Source organism: Gastrolobium bilobum, unplaced genomic scaffold, assembly GCF_033153095.1.
Source record: "Gastrolobium bilobum isolate Gb01-03AN ecotype WA unplaced genomic scaffold, APGP_CSIRO_Gbil_v1 utg3268, whole genome shotgun sequence".
Taxonomy (NCBI): domain Eukaryota; kingdom Viridiplantae; phylum Streptophyta; class Magnoliopsida; order Fabales; family Fabaceae; genus Gastrolobium; species Gastrolobium bilobum.
In genome coordinates this window covers 792,564-816,249 of record NW_026899992.1, presented here as the reverse complement: position 1 = coordinate 816,249, position 23,686 = coordinate 792,564, and the positions used below count along the sequence as shown (strand labels likewise).

Genomic DNA, 23,686 nt, shown 5'->3' with positions numbered 1-23,686 from the left:
ACAACATAACTCTTATAAAACCCTATATATATAGGGTTTTATATATGTCATGTTGTGGAAAACTTATTGTGTTATGTTTACTCTAATACATTTGATGTGAGTCTCACTCAAAAAGAAAGAAGAAAGAAGAAAACAAGGTGGGGCCATCATTTTTTGTGAGAGTGACATGATACAATAAATTTCCTACAACATGATATATATAAAATCCATATATATATATGTGTGTGTGTTATATTTATCTCATTTAACATTAGATAAATTAAAATTCTACACATACATAATAAAGGTGGGTCCCACCTTTATTTTTTCTCTTTCTAATTATTTGTGGGTCCTTCTTATAATTTTGTGTCACTAATATGAGATAATCTATCTCCATCAACATAAGAAAAACATTTTCCTATACACACACGCACACATATATATCGGGATTAATTTTCTTATTTTACATAAGAATATTTTCTCATGTTACACACACAATACACGAGCGGGGTCCACAAAAAGTGAGAAAACAAAAAAATCAAAATGGGTCCCACCTTTTAATTGTGAGCGTAACATGAGAAAATTTTCTCATGTAAAATGAGAAAACTATTTCACTATATATGTGTGTGTGTGTGTGGATTATTATATTTACAAATTTTTTGTTTACAAACTACACCAAGTATGACCGGTCATATTTCAATCAAGAGTGTATGACCGGTCAAGGACGCACAGACACTTGTAAAAACAGGGAGAGTCGTGTTCGACACGCTCTGACACGGCGACACGCTCCGACACGGTGTCGGACACGCGGTCAACTTTTTCCGACACGTTGACCATTCCGACACGCGAATTTGACCGTGTCCGACACAGTCAAATGGCATTTTCGTAATTTTATTTTAATTTTTTTTAATTTTTTAAATTAAAATATATTAATAAAGCTTCCACATGATCATATCAATTTTATTTTTTTGTCTTTTTTCTCCTTAAGTAGATAAGAGATCATCTCATCATCATTGTTGTCAATTCCTGTCATGCTCTTGTTGTATCTCCTTGTCTCTGATCTCTCTCTAATATGATTTGATCTCTCTATCTGATATTATATATATATATATCTCATCCCAGTTCTTATATTTTTTATTAAATTTTCCATCTTTATAACGTGTTGATAGGTATTATTAATTTAGTATCATTTTTTTGTTAAATTATTAAATATTAAATGAAATATACACTATATAAATTAAAAATATTATTCAATATTAAAACGTGTCCTAACGTGTCGAAATCCATAATTTTTTAGGATTGACGTGTCGGAGTGTCATGTCGTGTCACGTGTTGCGTGTCGTATCGGTGCTACATACATAGTGATCGATCATACTTCGTGTAATTTGTAAAAAAGTTTGTAAACAAATCCTTCCCCTATATATATATAGGGTTAAATTATTTCTCCAGTCACTGGAGATATGTTATTTCCGGTGTCTTCTAAAACTACGTCATTTTGTATTAATGAAAAGTGTTTCTATAATTTTAGGAGAATTAATGAAGGATATTTCGGTAAATTCATATTATAAATTTTTTTTATGAAAACTCCCTTCATTAATTCAAAACGACGTAGTTTTGAGGTCACTAGATAAACTTATCTCCGGTAACAAGAGAAGTACTTTATATATATATATATATATATATATATATATATATATATATATATATATATATATATATATATATAGCAGGATCCTTTGATACCGGTTGCAATGTTGTTAAAATTGAGATTTTAAGTAAAATCAGAAGGGGATTAAAAAATCGTAAAATCGTAATGTAAAAAAATCGTAAAAATGTAAAAGCATTTGTAATATTGGTAAAATCTTTTTGATGAAAAAAATCGTAAAAACGTAAAATCGTAGTGATAAATCAAAATTTTAACAACCATGACCGGTTGGTGTCAAACTTTGAAATTTAATATCAAATCTTAACCTTTGATTTTCACCAATCAATGGTTATAATAGTCGTCAATCAAGCTTATTAATTAATTATTAATTTCAATAAATGATAACCGTTAATTAACGGAAATCAACGGTTAGAATTTGATATCAAATTTCAAATTTGTCACTGGTGTCAAATGATCATATCTCTCTCTATAATATATAGAGAACTAATCTTTTGATTCTACTGTCAAACAAACCAAAAAGTTTAACACCAAATCTTAACCGCGATTTTTTACCAATCTAACCGTTATAATTTATTGAATCACATTTATTAATTAATTATTATTTTTCAATAAATTATAATAATCAGATTAATAAAAATCAAATATTAAGATTTGATATCAAAAATTTTAATTTATCACTGCTGTCAAATATTCACTTACCATATATATATTGTTATGGATCTGACATAAAAATCTACACTCTAGAAGACCTCCGAACTACAAATAATTAAGAGAGAAATTAAAAAAATTTCTTAATTATACTAATTTTTTTTATTTTTTTTTGATGTGGTAATTATACTAATTTTATTACAATAACAACGGATCAAAACCCAAAAATATACTAAAGATCTAAAATTTTAATATTTTCGTATAAACTCTACAAAAAAGAAATAAAATCTACACTTAAGATCCAATATAAATTGACTAATCTCTCACATCTCTCTATATATATAGAGGTGCAATACAACAATGGCGGTTTTATGTTAAGGTATCAGTGAGACCAGACCACATTCAAAGCTTTCAAGTTCTTATTTAAATATAAACCATAAAAGATAAAGCCAACTCAGTCTTTGAGAGAAGCTATCATAGTTTCTTCGTTGTATGTTACCTTGCAGCTTTGGTAACCGACTCTCTCTCTCTCAAATGTGACTCTGTACGTGCGATTCTGCCAAAACCAGTACGGATATTTGAGCAAACTAGTGTCCATTGTGTACCAAAAATACCCTTTGCGCCCTCTAAAATATCTCAACACACTACTCTTACCCCTTAGTTTTTTATTTCTCCACTCACTTCTCTCTGTTCTGTGAACCTGCAAAGATGAGTAAACAAGACATGATGAAGATTCAGGTGCACGCTTCTTACTAGTTTTGAGTCTTATGTTCATTAGTTAGTTTTAACTAGTTGAAGACAAATATGCTTCTGTGTCTCCTTTACTATTTTCGGTTCCTGTGGTAGAGTTCTGAACTTATGTTAACTGATTTGTGCTGTGTTTATTTCCCATGTAGAATTGCCTTCTCAAGGTTAATATCCACTGTGATGGTTGTGAGCATAAAGTAAAGAAACTGCTGCAGAAAATTGATGGTACATTCTTAGCATGCCTCTCATACCCACCCTCCCTTTTGCTTTTGCTTTTTTTCTTTAATTCTTATTTTATGTTAATTTGCTACGAATCTCAACTTTGCCATGTCGGTTAACATACTCTCATGTTTTCAAACTATGTTTAAATTAGATGTTAAATTGCTTTATGTATGGTATGTATTCCAAGTTTCAAACTTTTTTACTTTGCTGTATAGTAGTTTGTTTCTGGTTTTTGTGAGGTGGATCAGATTTGACTATACTTTTGTATTATTGTGGTTAACCTGAATGAATAATTGTTGTCCAGGGGTGTATTCTGTGAATATAGATGCTGAGCAAGGGAAGGTGCTGGTGTCAGGTCATGTAGATCCAGCTAAACTCATAAAAAAGCTGAAAAGTTCAGGGAAGCATGCTGAACTATGGGGTGGCCAGAGGGGCATGATGTATAATCAAAACTCTCACACATACCCTCAGTTCAAGAACATGCAAATAGATAACAGCAAAGGGGGTAAGGACAATAAGTCTCAGAATCAGAAGGGTCAGAAAGGTGGTGGTGGTGGTGGAGGAGGAGGAGGTGGTGGTGGTGGTGGTGGTGGTGTTCAACTAGCACACTTCCAGAATACTAAAGGGGCTAAAGATCTCAAAGTACCGGGCAAAAATCAAAAATCTGTCAACTTTATCTTGCCAGAGGATGAATTTGACGAGAGTGATGATGGTTATGATGAATTTGGCGACTACAATGAGTCTGAAGATGATTTTGAGGATTATGAAGAGGATGAAGAGGAAGACTATGGTCATGGTCATGGTCATGGTAATGGACATGGCCACCCTATGCATACCAAGATGATGCCCATGATGGGGATGGGCCGTGGGCCACAAGGCCCTGCTGGTATGATGAATGGGCCTGCCATGAACAACCATAAAGGGAATGGTTTTGGTGGTGGGGGTGGTAATTATGGGAGTGCCAAGAAAGGTGAAGTCATTGATATACCTATACAGATGAAGGGTAAAGGTGGAAACTTCAACGAGGTTAAAAATGGCGGTGGAGGAAAAAAAGGTGGTGGAGATGGTGGTGGTAAAAAGAACAAAGAGGGAAAGCAAAAGGGTGGCGGTGATAATAATGGTAGCAAGAAAAAGAATGCCAAAGGCAAAAATGGTGGTGGTGGTGGTGGTTTTCTAGTTAGGTTTCTAGGCCTTGGTAAAAAGAGCAAGAAGGGAGGTGCAGCCGACACATCAAACAAGAACAAAAACAATGGTGGTGGAAACAACAAAGGTAAAGAAGGGAAAAAAGGTGGAGAAGGGAAAATGGACAAAATTGATTTTGACTTTCAAGATTTTGATATCCCTAGTCATGGTAAAAAAGGCAAGGGTGGCCCTGGCAAGGTTAACAATAATAATAATGGTCCTAGTGGTCATAATGGTAATGTGGGCCACATGGGTCCAATGGGCCAGATGGGTCCAATGGGCCAGATGGGTCCAATGGAACATATGAGGAATATTCCGGCGGTGCAAGGGCTACCGGCTGCGGCGGCGATGAACGGTGGTTACTATCAAGGCATGCAGATGCACATGCAACCCAATAACCCTTACACCCTTCAGCAGCAACAGCAACAGCAGTACATGGCTATGATGATGAACCAACAACAACAACAACAGCAGCACCACCAGCAGCAAGCAAATATGAACATGTACCCACCACATATGATGTATGGGAGGCCACATCCGTCTGTGAACTACGTGCCGCCGCCGCCTATGCCGTCACACCCCATGGCGGATCCTATCACGCATGTTTTCAGTGATGAGAACACTGAGAGCTGCAGTATCATGTAAATTATTAGTGGGTACTAGTTTGTCTTCAGTTTCTATTGTTTGTAGTCTTTTTTTGGGGTTCATCAAATTTTGTTGTGATGTTAGGAAATGTGCAACATTTTAGGATTATTTGACTTATCATTATCTTATGCTGTTTGTTTTATTTTGCTCCGTGTCCTGCGTTAAAACAAAACTTACGCGGTGTGACAGACTTTCACATGCCCCTTGCTGTAATGTCCCCCCTGAAATTAAATGTTATCATGTAAAATTTAATGCTCTAGATTCTGTTGGCTTTTTATACTATTGGTCAATTGTGTTTTTCACACAACATGTTGGTGACAATATTCAGTAGTTTTAATTTCGTTGGTATGTTGTGCTGAATTTTTTTTGTTTTTTAACATACTAAAATTTTCTCAATTCAAATTATGTTATAATTTTTCATTGCATTATGCTTTGAAAATTAAGACTACTTGTCGTCACACACATGCCTTAGGAAACATAAGACGGTGGGAAATCTTTTGAAAAAGAAGGAAAGACAATATAACACCCCACTTGGTAATAGTGTCTATTATTTTACTAAATTGCCCTCCCTTAAAAATTAATTTAACACACGTTCGGTTCCTTCCTTATCTCGTTACCTGTCAACTATACTATTTTTTGACTGAAGTGTCAACTCCATGTACATCCTTGATTCCTTGGACAGAGCCAGGATTTGATCACAGCGCTAAGGTAGAAGGAAAAAAAATTAATTTAATGTTTTTTAATAAATTAATTACGTATTTATTATAATTTTAGAAATAATTACATATTTATTGTGCAATATCATGCCCAATTTGGGCATCACCAAAAAGGTAATCACATCAAATTTAAGCATCACTTATGAGGTATTGACACGTGTCACATTTTTTTTCCAAAAAAAATTAATTTAATCGTAAAACTTCTGAAGGTCTTAACTTTTGACTCGGGTATCTAAATCAGGTAATTTTTTTTTGATTCCACATAACTTTTCGAAATCTACGCAACGACATCTCATTTGACATATTTTATCTCATAAACACAATTTAAATTTGTAAAAATAATATTATAAGAGTGATTAAACCCAGAAGCCCTTGAGTTTTGTGAATTTGTATTTAATATAAAAAAATAAATAAAGATTTAGTTTGTGATTTAAATTAAAATTAAAAATAAAATTATTATTAATAAGGAAAACAAAATAAAGATTTAATTTGTGATTTAAACTCAAAAAACAATATGAAAAATCTCTATTAATAAAGGAAATAATTAAGTATATATTCTAAATTTCTAAAGAAGAATGATTTTATTTTTGAAAAACATTCATAAGTCATCATTAATTTTAGACCACGAATAATAAACCAGAAGCTTATAGCATTAATAATTAATTTTAAAAAAAAATCCTTCTTCCTTAGAGGTTTAAAATATTTATTTAATTATTTCCTTTACTAATACAGATTTTTCAAATTACTTTTTGAATTTAAATCACAAATCAAATCTTTATTTCTTTTTCCTTATTAATAATATTTTTTTTTTAATTTAACTCACAAGCCAATTTTTTTGTAATAAAAAAATTTTATTTTTTAATTTAAATCATAAATCAAATATTTATTTAATTTTTATATTAAATCACAAATCCAGAACTTAGAGACTTCTGGGTTTAACCGCTCTTGTAATACCATTTTTACAAATTTATTTTGTGTTGTGAGAAATAAATTTTTTCAAATGAGATGTCATTGCGTAGATCTCGAAAAGTTATGTGGAATCAAATTTTTTTTTACCTGATTTGGATACTCGATTCAAAAGTTATGGCCTTCAGAAGTTTTATGATTAAATTAATTTTTTTTGGAAAAAAATGTGACACATGTCAACACCTCATGAGACGCCCAATTTGAGCGTTATTGGTGACGCCCAAATTGGGCGTGATATTGTGCAATAAATGTGTAATTATTTTCAAAACTGTAGTAAATGCGTAATTAATTGAGGGGCAGGTTATATTTACAAACTTTTTTGTTTACAAACTCTTACAAATTGTACTATGTAGGACCGGTGCTACATTAATCACACAGTGTACGAACGGTCCTACATTAATGTAATTGCAAAAAAAGTTTGTAAAGCGATCCTGTCCCATTAATTTATTAAAAAGCATTACATTAATTTTTTTGGTAGAAAACATATTTTTACAATCTTCGATTTTTTAAAAAAGAAATTGAATTTTTTTTAATGATTTTGTGTTTCCTTCTGGAACAAATAAAAGTAATATTTGCTATTTATCAATTTTGTCTTCTTGTAATGATTTAGTCATATTGTGCAATTCATAATATTATACGTTTTGTCTTCTTGTAAAATATAGTTATTTATCAATTTACTTTTCTAAAGTTTTCCATTTATCACATAACCTCATTTATGTTTGATTTTAAGTTAAAATGTTATTTTTTGTATTAACAGAATATAGGGCACAAATACATCATATGACCTTGCAAGCGTGCGTTATAAAGTAAATATGTATTTTACCCTAAAATTTATGATTCCCTCAGCATATATGAGCAATGATTCACCTGTAAAGAACTTCTAAGTACTTTAATAGTTCGATTTTAGCGGTGAACTATTACATGCCAACCAATCAACAATTGCAATACTTAATGCCTCTCGTTTGATGGCTCGTACCATTAACTTTCAATCAAAGTTTTGTTCAGGGAATCATGTATAATACGAATGATTTCTGATATGATTGATCGGGAAGCATCTACTAGTGTGGAATATCAATGATATGTGGAGTACGTAAAGTATTGGCTTTCTCGTTAAACCAAGAAAACAAAGCAAAAGAAAAAAGAAAAGAGTAAAAAAGAAAGATGAAATGAAAGGAAAGAGAAAAGAAAGAATTATAATAAGACGAGGAGGACCGAAAGAGAATACACACTGTCTCAGCTTCAGATGGAACAAACATCCCATGTACTGGCTTTTTCTAGTCATTCATTCAAAAATTTCATTCTGTTTCTATTTCCAACTTTGATCACTTATTATTATACTTTATTATTGATCATGAAAAGCAATCACTTTACCAAATATTAGAGGTGTCGAAATAAGTTATGACATATGAGTTGACCTGCGACACCATACGAAAAATTTGTGTTCGGGTTCACTCACAAAAAAATTCATATCGTGTTTGTGTCGAAAAAAATGATACTCAAAAAATTCTGGTCATATCATATTGCTTCGCTTGTCAAATTCGTATAGATCTGTATTTGTTTTAAATTATTTATTATTATTTTAAAAAATAATTTTTTTTTTTTAATTTCAACCCATTTTCTTTTAGTATTTTTTTGTCAATTACCGTTTTGACTCCAAATTTGCGTGTTATTCGTGTTATTCGTGTCGTGTCGTGTTAACCTGCAAAATATTTACATCGTATTCGTGTTGAAGATTTTGACACGAATAAAAAATCGTGTCGTGTTCGTATTCGTATATTCGTGTCGTATTAATCGATTTTGACACTCTTGTCAAATACACACAATACAACTAGTTTAAGGATTCTTATGTAAAAAATTAACTTATGCTAAACTTTTGCTTTTTCTTACACACAAAATTTTTATCCTGTAATCTTATTTTCAAAAATAAAATAAAATTCAAATTCAAATGACTCACACACAAGTGGGACAACAATCAAAATGTCACATTATTCACAAAAAATTAATTGAATGCCACATATCGATTTTTTTTTTAAAAAAAGCCCATGTCACCTAACTCACTACAACACCTGGCGAGCTAGATGTGGACACGTGGCAGCAAGTTCATGGCTACGTAAGCCGTTGTACAGTGCAGCAAGATTACGTGGCAGAGAGTGTGTCAAACTCGCTCTGCTGCATAACATGTTACGTGCCAGCTTGAGGTGTTACATGTCTGACACTTGTCAAAACTCACTATGCTGCATAGCATGTTACGTGTCAACTTTTTTGACACATGGTCATAGCTATGTTGTATAGCATATTATGTGTAAGTAGCCCAGCAGTCCAGTGTTTTTGTTCTAATAAATTTACCATTTCCCTTCTCATTTTTTGCATCATTGTGGTATAATAAATTATAGGATAATTTTAATTATTAAATTTTGTATGTTGAAATAAAATGATTTAAAGAAAATTAATATTGGTTTGAATATTTTAGTTTTAAATAACTTATGTTAAAATAATATAATTTAGGACTGTAAATTTAATTTAATTTATGTGAGTTAATTAATTTAATTTAATGTATTAATTAATTTAATTTAGTTTAGTTTATGTTAAGTTAAATTATTTTTAATTGTTAAGTAATTTAATTTAATTTAGGAGTGTTAATGAAGTAAATTAAATTTATATTTTTTAATTAATTTAGTTTAATTTTGTTTTATTTAATTTAAATAATTTTAGAACTGTTAATTAATTATCTTTAGGACCATTAAATTTTGTTTATGTTAAGTTAAATTATGTTTTGAACTATTAAGTAATTTAATTTAATTTAGGAGTGTTAATGAATTAAATTTAATTTATGTTTGCTAAATAATTTAGTTTAATTTAGTTTCTGTTAATTTAAATTATTTTGGAACTATTAATTAATTATTTTTAGGAGTGTTAATTAATTTTATTTAATTTAGTTTATGTTAATTGTTAAGTAATTTAATTTAATTTAGAAATGTTAATGAATTAAATTTAATTTATGTCTGTTAATTAATTTAGTTTAATTTACTTTTATTAATTTAAATTATTTTAGAACTGTTAATTAATTATTTTTAGGAGTACTGAATTTATTAGATTAAAAACGCTAGACTACTTGGTTATTTACACATAATATGTTATGCATAATATGTTATGCAACACAACTTGGATGGTCAAGTGTCAGAAAAAATGACACGTAACATGTTATGTAGCGTAGCGAGTTTGACACGTATCTGACATGTAACACGTCAAGCTGGCACGTATCATGTTATGTACCATAGCGAGTTTGACATGCTGTGTGCCATATAATCTCGCGGCAATGTGTAGCGGCTTACATGGTCATAAACTTACTGTCACGTGTTCACACATAGCAAGTTAGGTGATGTGACATTTTTTAAAACCGTGGCATTGAAGTAATTTTTTGTTAATAGTATGTCATTTTAGTCATTGTCCGCACACAAGTTTTGTAGGATGGAGTAAGTGGGCCTTACACGCGAAAAGACTAAATGGACTCTACGTTCTCGTTTTGTTGTTGAGTAGCCCAAATAGGAAAGGCTGATTAACTTGGGCTATTTTATGAACAAGCTTGTCCAAACTTCTTATAATTTTGCCAATTTATTTTGGAATCCCTGGCGAAAATTAAGCTGAAACGAACCGATCATTTAATATAGACAGTAACGAAAAATGAACTATTATTTTTTGAGATAGAAAAGTGAATTAACTGTGAATAAAATTTTTACTTATAATAAAATCACTTTTAAAATTATTTTTTTATAATTAATTTTTAAATTGTTGAAATTGACCTAAAATGAACTATGAATCTATGATAAGCTTTGTTTGTAGAGTGCTAAAAGAATCATTTTTTTGACTCGACTCGTGAAGGTCTGAACTTAAATATTTAAAATTGATTGTTGGCACCGGACTTAAACTTGTATAAATGCCCGTTTAATAAAAAGGCTTTACGTTCCAATTCAAAATCTTAGAGCCTCTCAGGCTAGCTTAGTATATTATTATTATTATTTATATTTTTTTTACTACTTGTAATAGTTTTTTCTTTCTCTTCAATTTATTTTACCTCATTTTATTGGTTAAATAGACTTTTTGAATGATTTTATTCTATATAATGTTATTTGAATATACTTTGAATTTATGAATATTTATAGAATTATTAGTGTTGTTGATTGTATATTATGTGTGGATAAATTATATTTATATAATAAGGTTAGTCAGACTGATCTATTTAAACTCAGAGTTAGCACCAAAGTTCGAGTAGTAGTAGAGCAGTGTGTAACTCTTTTGTGTATTGGAAGAAATCAGAAGAAAAATGCATTCTTGTGGTTACAGAGCGAATGCTTTGTTAACCTTCGCCATAACCATTCTGGCCCTTATGTGTGCCATTGCTTCTCTCTCTGACAACCTCAACTCTCCCTCTCCCTTTGCCCAAGTCCAGGTCTCTCTCTCTCTCTCTCTCTCTCTCTCTCTTGCAGATCTGTAATTCACTGATTCCTTAACCTAATATGATTTGATTGTGTATGTGTGTGTATGCATGTAGGTCTTGAACATTAACTGGTTTCAGAAACAGCCCAATGGCAACGACGAGGTAATTCTCTTTTTTTATGTTTTCTTCTGAATTCAATTCATATTGTTTTTTTTTTCTTCCTGCTTTTGGGATTTAGGATTGGGCTTCGTTTGAGATATAATAGAACATTAAAATAATTATGAAAAAAATAAAAAAAATACAATAGGAGCACGGTAAGGGTTGGTTGGTTGGAATGTTAGTCTGATTAGTAACTTATTGTGTTGTCATATAGGCTTCTGAAAGGTCTGAATGAGGGAAACTATTGGAATGAAATGAGGGAGGAGGAGTAAATTTATTCCACATACTGAAGATTCTGTTTCCCTATTCCATTTTCTATGACTGTCAACTGTACTTCTGAAATCTGAACAGTAATTTGACAGATTCTGTTTGAATGGTTTAGGGTATTTAAGGTATCATAATTTGGATGTCATTGAGGACAGAATGGATCTTTGTAATTGGATATAATATTTCGTTATAGGGTTTAAGAAAAGAAGATTTTTAGTCATGGTGGTCATTCAGCATCGTGCAGCATAGGGTGGAATTACTTATGAAACCATGACAAGAATAGAGCTTCACAGCATTATCAATGTATTTTTATCTAAACAGAACTGAAATTCAAACTGATCTTTGATGATTTAATTCCTGAACTTTTGATAGAACCCTCAACATTTTTTGGTTTAACCTAGGTAGGTGGTATCTGTTCAAATAAGTTTAAATTTCATAAAGAGCTTGACTTCAAGTCACCAAATTCCCTTTGGGTAATTGCTTCAAATGCTTGTTGGATGTCCATATTTTACATACTATGTACAAATAATTCTCTTGCATGCTTGAAACTATTCAAGAACACTGACATGGATAATTGTAAATAAATGGAAGTCAATTTTATAGTGGCCAGGCATGGCAAAATAATTTAATCACTGTGATGTGCTATATGTCGTGCAAAAGATCCAGTGCTTACCATGTAATATACTATAAACATGTGTCATGCGTATAGTCCTCTGCATGTGATCTTAATCTTATATCACATTGCGTCATAAACCAACTCTTTTTGATGTCTTTCTCTCTGATATTCAAATGCCATCTTAATTCATTGGTCGTCGGTCGATCTGTTGTGAAAATCCCTTCTATTATTGCAGGTCAGCATGACAATGAATATATCAGCAGATTTGCAGTCTCTTTTCACATGGAACACAAAACAGGTTCTTGACTTGAATTTCTATTATTCATTGTAATCAATACTGGTTTTTTTGTCTTTGTCCCTCTTTGCTTCCTGAAAGAATGGATAAAATGGGAGGATTGGATGCGGGATGAGTGGAAATTAACAAGTTTGACTATAGTGAAGTGATGCATGTCTTAATGTTTTGTCGATTTTGCCTGCTCTTCTTTGTTCTTCCCATCTTAAGGGGTGTCTAAATTTTAATTTTAAAGGTGCCTTACGCATCCATATATCTTGCTTCATTTCCTAAATTTCTAGTCTTGCCATTCTCTGTTTCTATGTTCTGTACAAAATATATTTCTATAGAAGTATTGGAACTGCTTAATATGATACTTGCATTTGATGCACGGGATCCTGTTTTCTGATCACTTATTCTACATAATTAGGAAGTAGAAGTTCAATGCTGTCCAGGGTCTGAGTTTTACCTCTTTTTATATGCTTGCAGGTTTTTGTATTTTTAGCTGCTGAGTATGAAACCTCTAAGAATTCCGTGAATCAGGTATGATTTGATCAGTTTATTTTCAGCTTGAATTTGAAATTTAAATATTTAGATTATAACTTAGGACTTAGGAGGGATGTTTCAAAAAGGAAAGAACAAAAGAAAGCCATAGGATTTCAGTATTATGTTATTGCATGTTATCTTGCATCTCTGTTCTTTTACATATCAAGCTGTGCTTTATGCTATGTCATGTATATTGCTTATGCTTTTGAGACGCATATTTATAGTTATCGCTGTGGGATGGCATAATTCCTTCTAAAGATCATGCTAAGTTTTGGATTCATACTTCCAATAAGTACCGCTTCATTGATCAGGTACACAACTCTTCAAGGATGTTATTACTAGCATAATTTACTTCAGATTTCTTTAGGCTCTAATTTTCCCATTTTTTCATGTCTAGGGAAGGAATTTGCGCGGTAAAGAATTTAACTTGACAATGCACTGGCATGTTATGCCCAAGACTGGCAAAATGTTTGCCGACAAAATTGTCATGCCAGGGTATCGATTACCAGAGGAATATAGATGAAGCTTTCATATGATGTTGATGTATTGCTGTAACTTTAGCCTTTTCTAACGGATTTAAAGTTTAGCCGAAAAAATATAACCTGGGAAAAGAGATATGATGTTTGGCATAGTTAAAATGAAAGAGTTTGAATACTTGAATGTTAGAAAATTTGCATGTGTTATGTTGTTTATTGAACATTTTTTAAAATCTGTTGCGCCCATATGACCATTTAGCTATTGAAATTACTTTGGCTAGTGTTCCTGATTTAAAAAAATAAGTTTGAATTAGTGACTTATATTTCTGGTTGTTGTAAGCAAAGGCATTGTCCCCTTTGAACATAATAGAAAAACAAATTTTGCTCAAATAATTTACTCACAATATTTGCACAAATTATCATTTAAGTTATTGGATAAAATCTTTATTTTAACATTTTCTAAATGGAAATGATGATAAGAAATTTTTGAGTGGGCGTTGTTTATCGTAAGTACTCCGTTTAACATTACATGTAGAGGTGTTTGCGGTCTGGATTGGATCGGTTTTGAAAGTAAAACTCATCTGATCCAATCCTTTCGGTTTGATCATGTAATTATCTATTCGGTTAAGATTTTTTTTTAAATCCGATTCGATTTAATCCAATTTTTTTTGGTTTGGATTGGATCGGTTTTTGGTTTTTTGAATATCCTAAAATTAATTTCATGATTATTGTGCAAATAGCATCTTTTGTATATATTAGCTTTGTAAAAAAAATAAAATTGAAATACAAAAATATCAGTAAACAATACTATAGTTGATGAGACGTGACTAAGTTTTTTTTTGGGTTTAGTTGATGAGTTAATTAGTCTTGAGTTTAGAAATTTTTGGGCTATGATTGGAGAAAGGACAAGTAGGTAGAGGATAATTAATATATTGGATCGGTTTTCATTAATCCATCCGAAAATCGATCCAATCCAATTAAAATTTGTGGTTTTCTTTCGGTTTCCGATTTTTCGATTTTCGGTTTATTCGGTTATCGGTTTTTCGGTTCGGTTTTCGCCGTTTGAATCGGTTTGGATCGGTTGATGAACACCCCTAATTACATGTGTATGCTCCTTTAGAGATAAGTGTATTGTTTTTTACCAAAAAAAAAAGTGTATTTTTTTTTGGGTATGATTAGGTATTGCTTATTTAAAAATTATAGTACCTGATTTAAGTATTCTTTCATTTTTTTGTCCAGGTTATTTAAGAAAGTTACTGAATAATTTTAACCTTAAATAAAAAATTATTTTTGACTAAATTATTTGTTATTAAAATACTTAAATATTATTATTACTCTATTAATTTTATTTTAGTTGTTAAGATATATAAAATCATTAATGTAGCTTCTCTCAACAGCTTAAACTTTTGGATTGAATTGATTCTTTACATGGTATCAGAGCCTCGTGTCCCGGGTTCGATCCTCACCACCCCCACTTTCTTTCAAGCTCAGTGAGCTCTCGTGTGAGGGGGCGTGTTGAAATATATAAAATTATTAATGTAACCTCACCCAAGTCCCCCACTTTCTTTCAAGCTCAGTGGACTCTCGTGTGAAGGGGCGTGTTGAGATATATAAAATCATTAATGTAACCTCACCCAACAGTTTAAGTTTTGGGTTAAATCGGTTCTTTACATTAGTAATCAATATTAAGGGTAAAACTAAAATAAAAACTTAACAACTCATTCATTTTTTTTAAATGATTAATAAAGAGTGAAAAAGACTTTTGGGTGGTGTTTGGTTGGGAGCTTTTCAGCAGATATCTATGTTTATCAAGTATGGCTTTTAGAAACACATGTTTGTTTCAATGTATTTTCACCAAAAATCCATCTATCCAATTTGTATGGATTTATGAGAAACATAGATATCCGTACTGTTTAGAAACCCAATTGGAAGGTGAGATTTTTCGGAAAACCGGTTATCTGACTTTTAATGCACTGTTGATTTCATAAAGTTACCTGATTTTTTCAGTAAAGTTTTTTCCCACCAAACAACTTTTTTTTACATTTTTCTACCTATCTCACTTTATCTATCTTTCCAATCATTTTTCTATCTATTACATTTCCCTACTATTCCAAAAAAATTTCTTCGACTAAACGCCCCTCGAGGTATTATTTCTATTGTGACTTACGAAAATATCAGCATTGTCCCGGTAAAGGAGGTATAATGAGGTCAACAAGAAGTCAATTATCTATACAAATTAAGGGATGAATTTGATCCAGCTTACCTATATATATATATATATATATATATATATATATATATATATATATATTTGAGTAATTTCAAGGATATCATCTAGTTATAATTTAAGATTAATCTCCATTAAGTACTGTTGAACCTTGGACTTTTTTGGAGGTAGTTCTCTGAAATTAATTTTTTTTTCATTCTTAGGACTGGAATTCGAGACTTCTGATTAACGGACTCAGATTTCTTACCATATGTGCCAAATGAGTAGTATATTTTAGCATGAGTAAAACAGTTTATTTTCACAGAATTTTTTTTCTCAAGTTCTATTAAATGGCCTTTACTAATTTTTTTTTAATATAAAAGAAAATAAACGCTCTTTCAAGAATAGTTTAGAAGTTTTTTTTTCCCATGGAAAGTGTTTACATTTTGTTTGTGGGGGAAATAAGACATCAGCTTTTATAAGGGAAAAAAATATCTAATGTTACTTTAGATAACTTTATCTAATGTTCATCAAAACGATGTCGTTTTAGGGTTAAAAAATTTAAAAATTAGAATGATAAAGACTATTATAACCCTGAAATAAACTAAAATTACAAAAACACAATGATTTTCACCCCAAAACAATGTCGTTTCGGTGAACATTAGATAAAGTTATCTAAAATAACTTTAGAAAACACAAACCCTTTTATAATATATAACGTACATGTATAAATAAACAATCGTTTTTTAGCCAATAAATAAATAAACGATTACTAAATTTTTAATTAATTTTTATGCAGACCAATATAAGATCAGTTCATATTCAAATTTTATATTAAAAAAAATACCATATCATAAAATTGCATTTTTGTTTTCTTCACATCTGGTTACGTATATCCATCTAAATTTTAAGGGCTTTGCAATCCTTATGTCAGAGGACTGGAAGCGTTTTCCCTACAGATCCAAATAAATGTGGGATCTACATTTATTTTTTTTTCCGTTACTTTTTTTACTAGGACCCATGAACTGTTCTCTCAATGTGGCAGTAGAATCCAGTTTCCTGGCACATAATACTTACAAGGGAAATAGTTTTCTCATTACGAGAAAATTTTCTCATGCTACACTCACAATACATGAGTGGATTCCATTTTGATTTTTTTGTGGACCCCACTCATGTATTGTGGGTGTAGCATGAGAAAATTTTCTCACGTAAAATGAGAAAATTAATTCCCTACTTATAAATCCCAAATTCTAATTAATAAAAATATGACTTATTTGTTTGAGCTGCGACATTAATTTAAGAAGTTGATGGGAAAAGCTCATACGAAGCAGTTGAGAAATATATATATATATTTTTTAAATGTTTCAATTTTAATATGCTATTTAATTTGGAAAAATGTTTCAAAATTGAAGAGTGAGAAATAATTAAGCTGGAACATGAACAGGGCTGCTGTTGCTGTATGAACACGTAAGAAACAGTGTTTCCTTACCCTTAGAAATTCTAAGGTACTTACCGATCTCTAATTTCTCGTATGAATCTGCTGTTTGGTCACTCGGAGAAACCAAACCCCTTTCCGAATAATAACTCTTAGAATTATCACTTGCTGTCGTAATTGCTATTCTTTCCGTTTACGAATTTAATTTGTTGTGCTTTCTCTGCCATTTTCGCTTCCAAATTCGAGCTGAATTCCATGTTTTTGTTGATTGATACGTGTGCGTTTACTCTGACGATGATTATACTTTCATTTCCAGTTTTCTTAGTAGTTCATTTTGCTCCTCATTATTCAAACATTAACACCTGAAGCAAAATTAGTTATGAACTGTCACTAGGTTTATTACAGAATAATTCTGATTATGTTAGTTCTGATTTAGTTGCATAATTAGTTACGTGTCAGTTAGCTTTCTGTTTTTCTGTTATATACTTACAGTTAGTTGTTATCTGTCTTTCCACCAAGGTTGACTCTTTATCAGTTATGTTAGCAAAGCTTTGATTATTTACATTGCAGGAGAAGAGAGAAATGGGAGGTGGTGAGCCATCGGGGACAAATTGGACACCTGAAATGGAAAGCTATTTCATTGGTATGTTGTTGGATCAGGTGCATAGGGACAATAGAATGGGCTATACTTTCAACAAACAAGCTTGGAATGAAATGCTGGCCTTGTTCAATGCTAACTTTGGGTCTCTTTATGATGTGAATCTCCTCAAAAGTCGTTACATGACTTTGTGGATGCAGTTCAATGACATAAAGAATCTTCTTGACCAGAATGGATTTTCTTGGGATGAGACTAGACAAATGGTGATTGCCAGTAATAATGTCTGGGATTCCTATATCAAGGTGCACTTTATGATTTTTGCTTTAAATTTACGAATTTGGTATGTGCACGGGAATAATTACGATTTGGGGTCTTTAAGTGCCGCGGAGGGGACCCAGCGTATCTAAATGACGCCCCAGATCCCCGCGGCACTCATGTAACTTGATTTTTTCTCCTCTGCTAACTCAGTGTCGCCCCCACCCCCCATCGGCATTCAATAAATAATATTTTTACTTGAATAAGTCCCGCACATAGCTCCTATCGGCATTCATATAGTTTACTGTTCTCTCGCTTTCATTGTTTCCAAATCTGTGAAATTCTTCTATCTCCCTTTTATCCATTTGTAGCTCCTTTAGTTTTTTCCCTGAGGTACATTGGAATCTTGTTAGTTGTACAAGGAACAAAATTGACTTTTACAGCCTCACATTTGTATCAAGTGATAACCATTTCATATCCGAATTTGTAGATGAGAACATCTGCAAATTAAATTGTAAATTTGTAGTCATTTTTCTAACAGGCTTGTTGAGTCAGAGCATATTATTAGAAACATGAAGGATTGAAGAATGTACCGAAGCTAAACTAATTTACATCTTCGTATTTCTTCTCGACAACACCATTGTTTTCAGTTCCATAAATCGACAGTTTAATTTCATAAGAGATTCGTTGTTTTAAGCAGAAAAGGAACCCTTGTGGTTTAATAACAATGAGGACAAGCAGAGAAACAAAAGGGAAGGGAAGAAGAGGAGCAAACAAATACCCCAGAATAAGAGAGAAGAGCAGAGAGGAGCAAACAAATGCCCCAGAATAAGCCACCAAAAACCCAGCTCCAGCGTCCATTGCTCATTAGTGTGTGATACTTACTATCAACATGCTCACATGAGAGTCTCACCTCCAAGGCTCCATCTTGGAATTGATGCTGATTCCTTACCATTGTTGCTTCACTTGTAGGTGATGCTGGTTGAATCGTGGCCTTGAGTTTTTTAAATTGGGGAGTGGCCTCAGCACCCAACAGAAGCCCCACAACGAAGACCATGAAGAACATTGCTCTGCTCAAGTTACTGTTAACGTGTGCCGAGGGAGGGGCTGGGCGGAACTTTTAATAAAAAAAAATTGAAAATCAGTGCCGATGGGAGCTATGTGCGGCACTTATTCAAGTAAAATTATTATTTATTGAATGCCGATGGGGGTGGGGGCGGCACTGAATTAGCAGAGGAAAAAAAAATCAAGTTACATGAGTATTTTGTGAAGCTTATGCTGGGCCAACTTAAAAATGGCAATATGGTGGGTAATACATTCAGCAGAAAAGCATGGAACCATATGGTTAAGTTCTTCAACAAAAAGTTTGATGCGCAGTATGATAAAAGCTTCTTAAAACACCGTTACGATAAACTTGGGAATTACTACTCTGATATAAAAAATCTACTTAAATTAAAAGATTTTTCGTGGGATGAAAAGAAACAAAGGATTGTTGCTGATGATTATGTTTGGGATAACTTCATCAAGGTATAGTATTTTGTCCATTATGACAAGGGAATTCTTTCTTCTTTCTTTTTTTTTCAGATTTTACATGTAAGTGTCTATGTAGGCACACCCACACGTGAGTTTGTATAGGAACAAGACCTTGCTTAACTATCGAGACTTGGGATTGATATATAGAGATGCTATGTGCAATGGACATTGCAGTTACATGCTGGAAGGTAAAAACAATAAGGATTACTTATTACAATCCTAGATCAGTGAACTTTCTCATTTCAATTCATTGGTACCAACCATTTATAGCTTATAATTATGTTTTGGATTGTTTAGTTAATGTCAAATAGTAGATCCAATATTGAACATTTTTAGATACATATTTGACCCTAGAATAGGTAATATGTGAAAGTAGCAACATTGTTTTAGATCTCAATTCTTTATCAAATACTAGAAATTTTATTTTTCTGGTTTTGCTTTTCCTTTCATATATCTGTAGGTAGATGTCTATATATTGAAACCCATGAGAACTTTATTCATCTTGCGATTTCTGAAACCATACAAATGTTTTATGGGTGAATTCCTATAATTAGGTTTCTTTTTGTCTTTAGGCAGAGAAAATGAGTATCACTCTGATGGAGTTGATGAGGACACCCAAGACTGTGCAATAGGTGATTGGACACCTTGCATGGACCGTTATCTCATCGACCTGATGCTAGAAGAAGTTCGGAGGGGGAACAAGATTGATTATGTTCTCAACAGTCAAGCGTGGACAGATATGGTTGTATTGTTCAAGGAAAGATTTGGTGTACAATTTGAGGAAAACTACCTCAAGCATCGTTGTAAGGGTATGGAAAAGTTATACCACGACTTGAGAAGTCTTCTTGAACAGAGAGGATTCTCATGGGATGAAACACGGCAAATGATCACTGCTTATGATGGTGTTTGGGATGCTTATATTATGGTGTGTTACATTTATTTTGTCTTATTTTTTAGTTTCAATTCTTGGTGGCTGACCTTGGAATATGCAGGAGCATCCTGATGCAAATTCTTACAGAGACCATCAAAAGCCAAATTATAATGATCTATGCTTGATTTATGGAAATTTGGATACTGAGTTGACGACATGTAACCTAGCTAATCAAAATGTTGGATACAATGGTTACTGTAAGTTTTCATTTTGACGATCTTATTGTATTTTTTATGTCTTACTCGGATTCTGTGTTTATGACTTTTACGTTGTGATTATGCTTTGCTTATGCTGAGCATTCTCCCCTAATTTATTTGTGATTAACACTGAGTATGTAGAGGGCGAGCCCTAGCGCAGTGCTAAGGTTGCTCCTTATAACCTAAAAGTCATGGGTTTAAGTTTGGGAAACAGTCTTTTTGCGAAGAATGTAAGGGTAAGGTTACGTAACGTCGACCCTCACCCCTACCCTCTTAAGTCGGGGAGCATTGTGCACTGGGGGTTCACCCTTAACACTGAGTATGTAAATTTAAAGTATTTATTAGAGTATAGGTAATGCCACTTTCCTTTATGTTCATGCTGGTGATATTTTTTTAAGGCGTAAAATTTCAAAGTTTTCACTGGACAAGTGACTGGACACCACCAATGGATCGGTATTTTATGGACTTGATGTTAGAGGAAGTGCGGAATGGAAGCATCATGATTGATCATAAGTTTGACAGATTAGCCTGGAGAGATATGGTGGCCAAATTTAGTGCAGAATTTGGGTCCCAGTATAACAAATATGTCTTAAAAAGTCGTTATTTGAATTTGAGAAAGAGGTTTGATGATATGAAGATTCTGCTTAGCCAGAGTGGGTTTGCCTGGGATGAAATGCAGCAGATGATTACTGGTGATGAAAGATTGTGGGATGTTTATGTGAAGGTGCTTCTTCCTAGTAAATTTGTTTTTTTGTTTTTTTTGTTTTGGTGTTTTGGATATTTTAATGCCGATATTAGCTGTCCTATAATTTTGCAGGCACACCCTCATTTAAATGCATATCGCAATAGAACTCTTCCAAATTTCAATGATTTGTTTTTGATATATGGAAATACAAACCGTGGCAGAAATCAAAACTATTCTGGCTGCTCTAGGGTTTCCAAGGATAATGAACCGAGTACTGGTATTTTCTTTGTTTGTCCATGTGTAGTTTCTTGTAGTTGTCTTCGGTCTACTGTATTTATATATTGGAAATTAGTGCTAAGTCCTAATAGATTATATATGATGTAAAAGCTTGTTTTTTCTGGAAGAACACTTCAAAGCAACGCCTTTGATTTATTTGAAAGAGTATTTGGGAGTGAGTCATCACCTTGTGTAATAATTGGAGTTACTTCTTCAATGTGTAGATGTTTGGGAGTACTACCATTCACCTGCTAATGATGAACCTACGAGTATAGCTTGGACCGTGGAAATGAACCATTATCTGATTGGCCTTTTATTGGAGCAGTTGAATAGAGGGAATAAGATCGGTGATACATTCAGTAAGAAAGCTTGGTCCAGGATGACTGCATCATTCAATAAAGAGTTTGGACTACTATGTGACAGAGATGCACTAGAAAATTGGTATTTTGGTCTCACGAGAGTCTACAAGGATGTTACATATCTTCTAAATCAGAATGGCATTGTCTTGGATAAAATTCAGCACAAAGCAAGGGCAAATGATGTTTGGCGGGCTTATTTTGAGGTGCATGACCTTTTCATTGGTTATATATTGGGTGTTTCCTTTGGTTATTAACGCAACTTATACATAATTTCCGGAAGGGGCTTCATTGACTCATTGCCCTCACTTGACACAAATACCTGCTTCCCATGCCACTCCTTAAAGCATGACATTAATTATATCGACTATACCCAACATATGCATCTTATGGTAATGATAGAAATGACAGTCTTGCATGGGAAATTGTAACTCTATTGCAACATGTACTGTGTCTTAGGAGTTTTAACAGACCAACTTTGGAATGACCTAAAAGATATGTTTTGATAGTTGTAGGGAGCTTTGATAAATAATGTTTGCTAGCTCTGACAAATGACATTATGCAGGATTATCCAGAGGCCGTTGCTTTTGGAGAGACTATCCGAGACAATTATAGTGGTTTGTGCTTACTTTTTGGGAATCTAAACCAGAATAGAATACCGGGCTGTGCGAGAATAAAATTGAACACAAGTAATAATAATTTTGGGGTGGAGACTAACGAAATCATGAGAGACCTGCAATCTTCAGCTAGAGTATTTAAAATTTCTGATGGGAGAAAAAGACGAAAATCTCAAGCTGCGTTGACTTCCTCAAATGCTAGAAAAGTTCAAAAAACATTACTAGGTGAGATGCAAGATGATCTAGAAGATAAAATAGACGACTCAATAGAACGCATTGTTGCTGCTCTTCAAACTGTACCAGATTTGGATGATGAGCTCTTCTTGGAGGCTTGTTTACTTCTAGAAGACGAAAGGAAGGCTGGGATGTTTGTGGCAATGGATTCAACCGCAAGAAGAAAGTGGTTGCTTAAAAAGCTTCACCAGTAACACCAATTTGATTGATGATGGATGCAGACGCCTATGGAGTCAGAGTTTTGTATGGATAGTTTGGTAAATAGAATTTGATCTTGGTGTAAAGCCAAGTTTTTATGGGAAATTCCCTCTACAATTTACGAATTACTAATTGAAATGATAAAATAAGATTAGACATGATGGAAGTGAAGTAGCACATTATTTCTTAGTTTAATTAAAATCTTCAGTCGTCATTCCTAATTATTAAAAGCATTTGGCACTGTTTACAAAGAAAGGAAAAAGAAGAAGAAGAAGCATTTGGTATTGTAAGTGTCACTTTAAAATTATCATTGTATATTAGAACATGAAATTAATCAAAATCTTAAATGAGTTTCTTATATGTAAATAATTTGCTATTAATTATGGAGTTAGAATATTCTTACTACCCATTTTTTCTACTACCACTCTAATCACCATTGGATTAGAGGAAAAGTTGAATAAAGAGAGAAGAAAAAAATAACTTTTGAATCCAATGGTGATTAAAGTGGTAGTGGAGTGGTAATAGAAAAAATTGATAGTAAGAATATCCTACCTTTTAATTCTGTTAGTTTCTATTTTACAAAGTATATGCCTATTGGATTGGAGTAGGGTGGAGGAAATGGCA

At 32.5% G+C, this 23,686-nt stretch overlaps 3 protein-coding genes and 1 long non-coding RNA gene across 8 annotated transcripts; all 4 read left to right on the top strand.

Annotated features, from left to right (window-relative positions):
* The first annotated feature begins 2,700 nt into the window (after nucleotides 1-2,700).
* On the top strand, nucleotides 2,701-5,305 carry LOC133294750 (heavy metal-associated isoprenylated plant protein 34). 3 transcript variants are annotated; one of them, XM_061493496.1, is made up of 4 exons: nucleotides 2,701-3,031; nucleotides 3,190-3,265; nucleotides 3,567-3,797; nucleotides 3,831-5,305. In XM_061493496.1, exons 1-4 carry the CDS (start codon nucleotides 3,002-3,004, stop codon nucleotides 5,087-5,089), a joined length of 1,596 nt encoding a protein of 531 aa, XP_061349480.1. In that variant the 5' UTR covers nucleotides 2,701-3,001; the 3' UTR covers nucleotides 5,090-5,305. The 3 variants fall into 3 exon arrangements, with proteins under 3 accessions (XP_061349480.1, XP_061349481.1, XP_061349479.1); XM_061493497.1 differs by having other exon boundaries at nucleotides 3,567-3,833; nucleotides 3,867-5,305; XM_061493495.1 differs by having other exon boundaries at nucleotides 3,567-5,305.
* A 5,748-nt stretch (nucleotides 5,306-11,053) lies between these two features.
* On the top strand, nucleotides 11,054-13,775 carry LOC133294716 (signal peptidase complex subunit 3B-like). The gene is made up of 6 exons (XM_061493464.1): nucleotides 11,054-11,218; nucleotides 11,321-11,368; nucleotides 12,484-12,546; nucleotides 13,009-13,062; nucleotides 13,290-13,376; nucleotides 13,463-13,775. The coding sequence occupies exons 1-6, from the start codon at nucleotides 11,093-11,095 to the stop codon at nucleotides 13,586-13,588; spliced, it is 504 nt and encodes a 167-aa protein (XP_061349448.1). The 5' UTR covers nucleotides 11,054-11,092; the 3' UTR covers nucleotides 13,589-13,775.
* A 3,441-nt stretch (nucleotides 13,776-17,216) lies between these two features.
* LOC133294677 (uncharacterized) lies at nucleotides 17,217-18,088 on the top strand. The gene is made up of 3 exons (XR_009749239.1): nucleotides 17,217-17,252; nucleotides 17,753-17,825; nucleotides 17,981-18,088. It is a non-coding gene; the product is annotated as an uncharacterized LOC133294677 (long non-coding RNA).
* A 1,207-nt stretch (nucleotides 18,089-19,295) lies between these two features.
* LOC133294713 (uncharacterized) lies at nucleotides 19,296-23,264 on the top strand. Of its 3 annotated transcripts, none has more exons than XM_061493461.1 (8): nucleotides 19,296-19,340; nucleotides 19,620-19,756; nucleotides 20,141-20,493; nucleotides 20,561-20,696; nucleotides 21,095-21,420; nucleotides 21,514-21,658; nucleotides 21,882-22,219; nucleotides 22,579-23,257. In XM_061493461.1, the coding sequence occupies exons 2-8, from the start codon at nucleotides 19,723-19,725 to the stop codon at nucleotides 23,056-23,058; spliced, it is 1,812 nt and encodes a 603-aa protein (XP_061349445.1). In that variant the 5' UTR covers nucleotides 19,296-19,340; nucleotides 19,620-19,722; the 3' UTR covers nucleotides 23,059-23,257. The 3 variants fall into 3 exon arrangements, with proteins under 3 accessions (XP_061349445.1, XP_061349444.1, XP_061349443.1); XM_061493460.1 differs by having other exon boundaries at nucleotides 19,302-19,562; nucleotides 19,645-19,756; nucleotides 21,514-21,652; nucleotides 22,579-23,264; XM_061493459.1 differs by having other exon boundaries at nucleotides 19,302-19,562; nucleotides 19,645-19,756; nucleotides 22,579-23,261.
* The last annotated feature ends 422 nt before the right edge of the window (nucleotides 23,265-23,686 follow it).

What these genes read in the sequence shown, in the direction of transcription:
- LOC133294750 (XM_061493495.1), top strand. Translation starts at nt 3,002, where the DNA reads ATGAGTAAACAAGACATGATGAAGATTCAG. An exon ending in AAGACATGATGAAGATTCAG is followed by an intron (nt 3,032 to 3,189) that starts GTGCACGCTTCT and finishes TTTCCCATGTAG; the next exon opens with AATTGCCTTCTCAAGGTTAA. An exon ending in ACTGCTGCAGAAAATTGATG is followed by an intron (nt 3,266 to 3,566) that starts GTACATTCTTAG and finishes ATTGTTGTCCAG; the next exon opens with GGGTGTATTCTGTGAATATA.
- LOC133294713 (XM_061493459.1), top strand. Translation starts at nt 19,311, where the DNA reads ATGCTGGGCCAACTTAAAAATGGCAATATGGTGGGTAATACATTCAGC. An exon ending in GGATAATGAACCGAGTACTG is followed by an intron (nt 21,659 to 21,881) that starts GTATTTTCTTTG and finishes TTCAATGTGTAG; the next exon opens with ATGTTTGGGAGTACTACCAT. An exon ending in TTTGGCGGGCTTATTTTGAG is followed by an intron (nt 22,220 to 22,578) that starts GTGCATGACCTT and finishes GACATTATGCAG; the next exon opens with GATTATCCAGAGGCCGTTGC.
- LOC133294716 (XM_061493464.1), top strand. Translation starts at nt 11,093, where the DNA reads ATGCATTCTTGTGGTTACAGAGCGAATGCTTTGTTAACCTTCGCCATA. An exon ending in AGCCCAATGGCAACGACGAG is followed by an intron (nt 11,369 to 12,483) that starts GTAATTCTCTTT and finishes CTATTATTGCAG; the next exon opens with GTCAGCATGACAATGAATAT. An exon ending in TCACATGGAACACAAAACAG is followed by an intron (nt 12,547 to 13,008) that starts GTTCTTGACTTG and finishes ATATGCTTGCAG; the next exon opens with GTTTTTGTATTTTTAGCTGC.